This window comes from Pavona decussata, unplaced genomic scaffold, assembly GCF_977016875.1.
Source record: "Pavona decussata unplaced genomic scaffold, jaPavDecu1.1 SCAFFOLD_190, whole genome shotgun sequence".
NCBI classification, from domain to species: Eukaryota; Metazoa; Cnidaria; class Anthozoa; order Scleractinia; family Agariciidae; genus Pavona; species Pavona decussata.
In genome coordinates this window covers 1,251,944-1,262,500 of record NW_028145599.1, presented here as the reverse complement: position 1 = coordinate 1,262,500, position 10,557 = coordinate 1,251,944, and the positions used below count along the sequence as shown (strand labels likewise).

General features: G+C 37.9%; 1 protein-coding gene and 1 non-coding gene across 2 annotated transcripts in view; both read right to left on the bottom strand.

Annotated features, from left to right (window-relative positions):
• The window catches only part of LOC146462253 (E3 ubiquitin-protein ligase MARCHF5-like), a 10,747-nt gene extending 864 nt beyond the window's left edge, over positions 1–9,883 (bottom strand). The window contains exons 1-3 of the mRNA XM_085085802.1: positions 9,708–9,883; positions 4,463–5,150; positions 1–2,432 (exon numbers count right to left, since the gene is read on the bottom strand). The exon at positions 1–2,432 is cut by the window's left edge and continues 864 nt beyond it. Coding sequence (XP_084941928.1) covers positions 2,325–2,432; positions 4,463–5,150; positions 9,708–9,742 — 831 coding nt within the window. The 5' untranslated portion in view covers positions 9,743–9,883 and the 3' untranslated portion in view covers positions 1–2,324. The remainder of the gene's footprint in view (positions 2,433–4,462; positions 5,151–9,707) is intronic.
• Trnaa-ggc (transfer RNA alanine (anticodon GGC)) lies at positions 2,622–2,694 on the bottom strand. The gene has a single exon. It is a non-coding gene; the product is annotated as a tRNA-Ala (tRNA).
• Positions 9,884–10,557: the final 674 nt, after the last annotated feature.

Genomic DNA, 10,557 nt, shown 5'->3' with positions numbered 1-10,557 from the left:
ACTTACAATTTCATCTCAATGGGGCAGAGAGATACATGTATGAGAAAAGTTAGGTGATAAAATAACAAGCACCATTTTGGTAGATTTAGGGCTTTCGTTACTGTCGTTACCTTTAGCGCCGCGCTCTATGGAACAACAACCGTTTAAATGTGCGTACTCAACGACGAAGTTTTTCATTACGTGAACAAGGTATAAAAAATCGTAAACGAGCAGTTAAAGACAAAAATGCTAAATTACAATTGTCAACGAATAATACGTTGAGGGGCTTTCCCTCGTAGCTTTGATATAAGACATTATAAACTTTCAAATTCTCTATGAACACATTGTAATTCACTTTTAGGTGCTACGATGTGATATTTAATAAACCATCATTTATATCCAAGCTAACGGCAGTTTCATTGAAAGAAGTACAGGATTACCACAAGAACACTACACGAACGGATACACGACTTCTACAAAAGAAATTTCCTCCGCTATTTACAGTGTACACTTCACATTTAATCATCATTCTTCGCCCTCTCTTGTATAAAAATGTTTCTTCTAACTCAAATGGATTTACTTTGCAGTAAGAATATTCAAACCAGTTATTTTACACGCGTTACAGTTGTTTTTCTTGTAGAGCGTGACATTACTAAAAGTAACGAAAACCAATACGAAACGCTGAGCCTCTGAGGGCATCCATCACGAATTGAAAAGTAGTACAAAATATCATTATATTATGCTGCAAATGCGTTTTTCGACTTGTTTCACCAGAAAAAGTGCCTGTCATTGGAAGCTGTTGGGAATTGAACTCAGGGAGGTTACCAGGAAATGATCAGTTGTATGAAGAATTTACTCTAAAATTAGCCTAACAAAGGGAGGCAACAGACCCGAGACTCAGTTTAATCTAGAACAAGAATTAACATTTTGAATTAAAAAATTCAAATGAGAGAGAATGAGACTCCGATAGTAATGGCTATTTGATCAGTATAGCGTAGCTGGACTAGAATAGGGGGCTGAGTGCGTGTTGGTTTGGTGTACACAGCGGGAGAGATTCAGAATCCCAGATACACACCCCACCCAAAAATGAAACCCCTGATGTTCTTAAAGCACCTCTGAAATTATGGGACGACCCTGAGCTGGACCAACAGATGTGAAAAGAAGTTAAATACTACTGCTCATCTTCAGCAATCTAAAATGAGTGGAATAAAAATCTTAGTAATGAAAACATGAAACTCATGGACGTTTGAGTCAGGGCAGTTTGAGATGATCTTGTAAGGACGTTTTACCGCAGGCCAATCTCTTGAACACATATAGAGCTTGATATTCACGCTACAAAGGTATAGACCGATGAACAGTGGTCTCCCGGACAATACGTGACTGGTCTATGATAATCTGTCCATATTATGGAGGTCCGTAATAACTATGACAGTGGCTTGTCAAGAGGTTTGTGTGTGTGTGTGTGTGTGGGCCAGCTACATGGAGAGGAATTTTCAAGGGATGGGCCATTTCCGAGTTGCTTTGAATGAACCTCATTATAAAAGTGAGGCTAAGTGTTAAGTTTTTATTATGAAAATTAGTTTCCATTCATATGCAAATAAAACTAATTTTCATATGAATAGCTTTACACTTAGCCTCGCTTTCATGATGAGGTTAACAAGCAACTCGAAAATGGCCTATTGATCTCATAGTGGAAATACTGCAGATGAGCAATCAATAATCGCTTTGACAATGAATTAAACAAGTGATTTGGCATGCACAAAAGCACACACTTATTCATTTGATGTGAAGAAACTAATAATACATAACACAAGAAACTACATAGCATTATCCAAAGCACAATTTGCAAGCTGAGCAATAGTAAAAAAAGGAAACTTGAAAACAAAACCAACCCAGTTGAAGATTTTTAACCGCAAGACACTGAATCAATAAAACAGGAATTGTGATGTAAGCACAGCATAATGCCACTTAAATAGTTGCTGAGGGTTTGTGGAAGTTCCTAACTTTTCTATTTGCAATATGGCTCGCAGACTGGAGCAGACAGAACTCTTGAGTATTGTTGACAAAATGTCAATATGTGAATGTGACAAGTTCTGCTCAAATGAGAAACAAAAGAAATCGAGACATTGCCACTCAGCAAATTTAACTTTATAAACCGTGCTTGCTTAATTTCAAGATAACCTTAAAAACGTTAAATTCATCTGAAGCCAAATTTTAAGAATAAGAAAATATGGAAATTATTCTGTCAGGAACTTCCTCAAAGCAGGTAATGTCTTACACAAATAACCCACTTAGCTTCTTACCAAAATACTTAATAAGCTATACATTCAACTATGTTACAAATTTCACTCCTGGTCATAATCTTTGACAACTCGCTGGGCTTGCCTCACATACTGCTGCTGTTTATAGTAAATCCTGACAACTCCTTTCACCACCACAAAACTGATGCCGCCCTGAAAAAGAGTAAAAGCGAAAAGACTAAGCAAGCAGACATTAATGTTGTCGTTAACACAGCCATCAACTAAGCAATCAAAAGCTCTTGTCTTGTGTAACATGCACAGCTTTAAATAGAAGAAAGATCCTCACAGTTAGTACGCAACTTAAGCAGTTGCAAAAAGAAAATTAAGCCTGAAAAAAAATTCAGGCTTGAATAGGATTCGAACCCATGACCTCTGCAATGCCGGTGCAATGCTCTACCAACTGAGCTATCAAGCCAACTGGGAGCTGGTCAAATTGTGAGTTCGTAATATACCCGTGCAGGATAAACAAATGAATATGAATATATGAAACAACATATATTGAAAAATATATGATTTATATGAATATATGATGTTTCATATATTCATATTCATGCACAGTTTTCTAGCACCTTAAGCCGCACATGAATTGTAAAGGAAATGCATTAGATAATCTTAGTCTGACCCTGGGGGGAATTTTATTTGATTTTGATTGAGCATTTATTAATTTATTTATTCATTTATTAAGCTATAGAGGGTCCATTGTACAGTGAAAACTGTTTCCTTTGGCATCCTCAAAGTGAGTGATGACATCATATAACATGGGAATCATGTTCTAAATCTTGCACAGCTGTCACCTTGGATCCATTATCTTGTATTTCTCTATTTCTCTAAAGACCTTTTATACAACCAATGAAATGGACCCAAAAAGAATCCAAAGCAACAAAGAAATGCTTAAATGTTATTGAAAATGTAAAAGTAATGACAATACATTGAATTTTTTCACAAAAAGGTAAAAATATCCCAATTTGGAAAAACATTTGGCAGTCAATTTATTTCCATGGAAACATCCAGTAACTTGAACAAATAAATGTTGCCAGATAAATTAAGAAAAATCAAACAAAGTTTGAGGCTGAATATTAATAAAGAGTTATATTGTTCAAAGGCAGTGCGAGCACTTTGCGCCTCCATCCAACACCCCCCCCCCCTCTCCCACACCAAGGCTGAATAGGGTTAAAAGGCTGGATCGTAGGCTGCTACAAATATATCAGGAAACATACTTTTCTGCCTTAATGTTGAATGTTAGGTTCTGTTTTTTTCTGCATATCTCTAAACGGCTGTCATTTTGTTAAACATTCCATGCAAAAGGCAAGGTATTTTTCCCTTTGACACAATTACTGACTCATTTCCCTTCACTTTTATAATTTAACCAAGGTTTACACAACCTGTACTTAAGAATTGAACACATTGTTAAAACAATATTTTGCATGCAGTTTTTCTGGAAACATTAACTGGAGCATTAATGTGAGCTGGTACTGTGAGTAAAATGAGGCAAATCAAACCAAAATTCACAGGAACCGGCAAAGCGTCATTAACCAGCAGTACATGTAGTACTACACCCACCCCCAAATAAACAATGAAAAGCTTGCCGGATAAAAAGCGCAAGTGTCTAATTGGCCTTTACAATTCAAGGTTCAGCAAAAATGCTCATCTTTTGCCTGCTGAGATTGTTAAAGAGGTTCTCTTGATCTTTCCTCCAGCAGCAGACCATAGACTCACTGATGCCGTACTCTCTGGCTATCTCGGAATTGTTTTCGACGGCTTCGGCTTCTGCGACGATTTTCAGTTTAAATGCAAGATTGTATGAACAACAACTGAGAGGGACGTTTTTCTTTTATTTGCGTTAATTATCAATGCAATAGGCTTACGAGCATTTTCCGTTGTTTACGGCAATACTGCCTTGAAACACTTTTCTGTTTCAAAACTTTTGCGTTCATTTCAGTTTGTTTGAGAATGGAATACTCTGAATATGGCCTCAGCTTATAGCCGAGTATTTTCAATTTACATGTTTTAAAAACCTTCTCGATTGAACAGACAGACGTTTAGGGTCTCGGCTTATAGCCGAAAAAACGAAAAAAGGGACAAAAACAGACATGATACCATAATGATGGCCAGTTAAAAATGACATAAATTCTATGAGACAGCCATACCCTTGGCCCTTTGTGAACAGATTTGTAAACACTCACCAGTAAAGCTCGATGAAGGCTTGAATGCACGTATCCAAAGCCTACTTTGCCAATAAGTGTGGAAATTGTTGGTAGTATTAATGCTCCACAAAGCAGCCTTGTAAGAGAGACTGGATCAGACAATGGTGTGGCCTCAGCTGGTGTGCGTGTTCCTAAACCAGCTGTTAAACTAGGCAGAAAATAGCTCAGGAATGACATCTTGCTGACATGACGTCTCCACAGCCTTAGCACGTGATCTTCCCACCGCACCATTTTACCAAGTATCAGTGCCAAGGGGATTGTGGGAAGTCCGACAAATAAAAACATTGGATCTGCTTTCTCCATTACCTCGAGACCTTCCTTATGACCCAAGACTTGCATCACTGTGACCGCGCCATAAGTCACTGCAGACCAATACAGTGACCCCACTACGATCCCTGCTGCGGCAATTGGGCAGAATTTGTTGATAAGTTTGTCTAAGAACTCCACAGTCTGAAGTAAAGGTCCCAGTGGAGGGAAGACAATAATATATTCAGTATTACACTGTGGGCAAGACACCTTAGTGGTTGAGCTGCCAGCTTGTTTCTCATCAATCCAACGCTGAAGACAAATCTGATGAACCCACTTTGTTGTTCCACGACAACGGCAAGGTCTCACCCACTGGGACCACGGTTCATCCTCCTCTGTGGCAAAGCACACCCAACAGCGTCTAAAGTGTGAAAATAACAAAACATTCACATCAGTAAATTTACTGGTATAATGCACCTCTAAAGAGTTATCTCTACTAAAAATAGCAGGGATCAAGAGTTCCAGGAAGGAAATTCTCCATACCAAGTTTTCTACATTCTTGTGCCAACCCTTAATTTGTAGACTTTTTCAAACCTATCTTTGACCACAGAGCCATAAAATGACCAGCTCATATTTCTGAGATCACAGTTCAATTTGAAATTGTCAGCTCATTCAGGATGTAACAATTGTTACACCTAATGTCATTTTTAAAGCTTGTCTTGATTAAGCCATGCATCCTAGCCCACACTGTGGTACAAATAAAAACATAAAGAGCAGCAAAAATTGTGGAGTGGTGATCTCAATTTCATTGGCCTAAAGTAGAAAGCTTTTTGTCATTTGCATAATATTCAAAGTGTCCCCCACTGAGAATAAAAGGAGTTTCAGTATTTGTGACCAAAAGTCTATATATGATTTGATGTCCTTTTATGACAAAGAAGTCAACAAAAGGTGAATACAGCGTTTATTAATGGAGCGCAATTTTCTATCATTTTCTCCAGTTGAATTTTTATTACCCATCCCCTTGTTCATCGGCAATAAACTGTCCCTGGGCCTTCAACAAGGATTATTATTAGCAAACTTATAGCTGTTACACACTGCATGCGTATCATATGTTAAAATCAAGATTTGCTTTAAGAAAACCGAACATGAACAACAAAGAGAACAAGTTTTAAGTTCCGAAACGGCAATGTCGCCAACATCCTTCTCGTTTGCATCAGCTAATCGTCTGTTATATATTAATGTTTTACAGCCTAGTCTTCATAAACAACAAGCTCATTAAGTTCTTCTTCCTGATTTTAAAGAAAGTGAGCACTACAACAACAGAAAGAAACTGCATCAGTTATGACAATATGAATGCAGACAAAGCTATGTTTAATTTTGTTGTACAGCATTAATCATTGTTATAGCACGCCGGTACTTTCCTTTAAACATCATTGCATGTATAAAATTAATAGATTAAAGTAGCATATTGTACTAGTATGTCGCAGCAGCGCCATTCCATACAGTATATTAACTTGTTAGCTTGACTGCAAATAAATGCCAGGGCCTCGATCAAACACCGCCTTTATTTAAAAAATACCACTTTTGGCCCGGTGTTTATACGAAGCCGGCGTTTAATCGGGGCCTGGTGTTTGATAAAGAAAATACGGTAACTCAAATCGTGGAAGACTGTACTTCATGTGTACTCATTTTTCACTATCATGTGCCCTTATTCAGTGGCTCTCATGCAATCTCACTGACTCTAACCTCTGATCCTTACACACAACTCTCCAGTTTGAACAACCCTCATTATGGATAATTCAATTTCCTAAAGTAACCTCTACAAAAGAGGCACGTTTATGACATGGAAACATAACAGACACCATAACCCGGTCACAAGCAGCAAAATTCATATTGACTTACAGTATCCTCTGATAAAGAGATTGGCCATGGGATGTATATTTCCTTTTGGCTTTTAAATCAGGGCAGTTTAGCTGTACTGTACAGTATACAACTTGACACACTGTGTTAAAAGGTCTCCACTCTTTAATAAACCCTACACTGTACTCTCTACTAATGAATATAAAATGCTTGGTGACCGAGCCCATTGATATAGCATAGGACAATATCAGCACCTTTCTAATATATACAGATTCAATTGTCCATTTGGTGTACATATCAGAGACATTTGACTGCCTGCACTGACTCTCATGCACTCTGATCTCTGATAAATAAATAAATAAATAAATAAATAAATAAATAAATAAATAAATAAATAAATAAATAAATAAATCTCCTCTTCTCATGACTTTCACCTGAACTGATTGACCTTCATGTATGCTCACTGGATCTCATGTGTTCTCTCCCTTGTCCTACTCAACTGACTCTCATCAACTTTAACGTAGCTTTTCAATGAATTTAGCATTTGACTCTCAACAACACTCTGCACTCTGTTTTTACTCAGGCTATCACGTTACTCTGAAGTGATCTCGTTCACTCTTTTAAGGTGGTACTGGAGGCTAATTTGCACATTTTCATCACGTATGTACATGCATAAAATCTGTTGAAAAAATCACCGAAACTTCATCAAATTTTCACATTTAACATGTTATTGCATGTAGTTTTAGTAAAAAATATTCTTTTTCCAAAAGAATGAAAGGAATTCGTGAAATTTGATCTGTTAATGGGCGTGGTCGAAACCTTGCCATTTGGCATATCTCTATAAAACTCAAAGAAAATGTCCTGCATTTCAAAGAGCATTGGCCAATTGATGTGTAATGTTAAGACCTAGCATCGTGTCAGAGTGCATCAGAGAAAACTCAAACGGACAAAAATTATGTCTACAAATGTAATTATTCAATCTCATAAAAAATGTGACGCCACTACGAGTCTTGTATTTGAAGAAATTTGACGCACTCCGACAAAAATGTTTGTTCAAGTACGTATTTTATGGCTGCCAAGTTTCAAGCCGTTCTGATAAGCCTTCGAAAGTAATTTTAAATGAACACGCTTCCACCTTTCAATCCACATGCATTTTTTTCTCAAACATTGCGCTGGAATCGTCAAAAAATCAGCTTGAAAGCTTCCGTCGGCTTAGATTCAATGGCAGCCATGTTTTTTTTACGCCTGTAATAACAGTTTACAGCAGTAAATCATCAAAAACGGTCCTTTTTAGGCCCTTTCTTTCCTTTTACGGGGTGCTATTTTTCCCGCGAAACCAATCAGGAGACGCGATTATAAACAATGACACCTCTGCATAGCAACGGCACCCGCAACAGAACCCCAACAGTGTGACGGCGTTGAATTAAACAGACAAACACGCGTGATCGAAGAAGCGACTTTTAGAGGAGATATACGTCTAAAAAAAGGGAAAAGAAGTGATGCCGCCGAGAAAGCGGTTACACACGATAACGGAGAAGTCCGACAAGGGTTATGAAGTTTGTGGTTCAGGATCACAGTCGAGGATAGGGCTAGATTTTGATAAGTTACGAGAAGCTAGCTGGAGAATCATGCATTTCTCTCCTGTTTTCTCCTGGCTTCAGGATCGCCATTAGACTGCGAGCAGTCTCTGTCTTCTCCTAAGTTTTGGAGCGCGCATCTAGCACACGATGGATCTAGCGAGCGACGAAGCCGCATAATTTTACTGTCACTTTTCGTGCGTGATATGAGGGGGAAAAGTACGAGTGCTTGCAGTCTAAATCCCCGTTCGTTGGATTACTCGACGCGACCCGTACCCGTTCGGCGTTCCAGCAAACCTGAAAGAAAAATATTGGAATAGCGTGTGCTGCTAGGTAGTTCGCTAAGTGGTGAAAATAAGAAATAGCATTTATGCGTAAAATTATCACGCCAAGAAGCGAATTGCGATACCACTACAAACAATATTAATCACGTAATAGACTGCTAAGATGTTCAAATTACCGGTTTTTAGGAAATTCTCGGCCTCAATAGCGTCCATGTTTTCATTTCCTTTATTGTCGCCACTAAGTTGATCGCAAAAGATGATGTCTTTAGCGAAGGCAATAATTTTATTTCATCCATCTGGAGATCCAGAACGGTCTCATCTTTCACGTAAAAGAGAGCATATTGACAGATCTCTCAACATCGTGCTCTTTGGGGAATTGTACACGAACACAACACAAAGATTTTCGCAGTAGGCAGTCCGTGTTTTTTCCGCGAAAGACCCCGTAGAAACCAAACTTCTCTCGCTTATTACTCGGGAACGCTTCAGTCTTGATCTCTGAAATTTGGCATACAGGTCCCATTTTAAGTAATCTCTCATATGTTTAAAAAAGGTCATGATCCGAAAGATCCGATTTAGCCTCCAGTACCACCTTAATGAACAAGAAGATGCTTGTCTTATTAATCCCAGGGTATATAAGTGACACCAGTAGGATACCAAATTAGTGAATTTGCAAGCACTATCCGAGAATGATTTTCCTTTGAAGTATATAACCTAAGTATAAGAAAGATTATTAAGAATTTCAAAGTGATTTCGACAGTAAAATTCGAATCAAGCTCAGTGTTTACAAACAGGAAGTGATTAGTAAGACTGGGCTAAAATTGTGCTAAACTGTCCAATTGTTCAACGCAGTGCAAACGTTGTCAGACATAAAATAACCTATCAAGTCTATAAAACGAGTAAAACTATTATACGTTTACTGCCTGAACTTCCCAAGTCGATGAAACGTTTCGACGGACGAAAACGAACTCACGTCTTCTTCGATTTCACTGGATTTCGTGCAGCTGACGACAAAGTGAAAGAATGCCTGCACGAAAGGAAAAGTCTTTTGTGCTCACTTGTGCTAATTTTATTAGGATAGAAAACCTCAAGAAACATGTGCTAAAAGCATGTGCTCACAACTTTCAAAGGCTTCATTAATTCCTTGTCTTATCAAACGGAAAGCAGTAATGAGTGCACGCATTGATGAAATCGAAAGCAGCCAACGTACACAACGATGTGTTTATATGAAACGATTTCGATCGACTTGCAAAAACCTACCTTACATCCCAGTCATCCACGTATGTAGAGGCCATTCAAAAGACTAGTTCACTGCTGAAAGCATGCAGACGTGAGGCAAAATAAAGCAGTTGTTGGCAGAGCTAGCCTTGTTTGTCAACACGAAAGAAAACGATTCAACATGGCGTCCAAATGCCTCCAAATTTGATCAAATTCTGTCATCCAATCAGAGAATACCTACAAGTCATAGATACTTCCGGTTTCAATCCGCTTCTGACCGAACAGGCGTGAAGTTAAAAAATTTAAAAAAGAAAAGAAAAATTATTACAAATTTTCCATGGTTTCTGTACAAGCAAACCATGAATTAGTCTTTATTTTTTTCCTGGTGTTGTTTTTCAGTCTATTTTTATGCTAGCCAACTCACAAATACAGTATTTTTCCCGGACATGCTTTATTTGTTCCTTCCACTCCGTTTACAATCAACAGTTTACAATCGTTTAGTTTCAAAAAAGCGTCCAGAGCACACTGTAGCGATCAGAATGTGAAGAAATTAAAAATATTCTCAATATCACATATGCTTTACTTAGCAAGTCCAAAATTTCTTTCAACTGAAAGTTTGTTTACAAGACAATAGCTTGCAGGGAGCAGCTGGAAGTATGAAAAGACAAAGCAAGTGGACGCTTTCCACCAATCATATCAAAGATCAAATCTTTACATTGAAATCGCCAGCCAATCAAAATGGACTGCTTACAACATTATCTATGCGGCTAAAGAAGACCAACTGATAGATGAGTAATGTTAACGAAAATTTCTTTCTTAAATGTGATTTTTTAAAAGAAATTATCAAAGCCAACATAAATTTTGATTTTGAAAAATACCAAGTCATTCATGT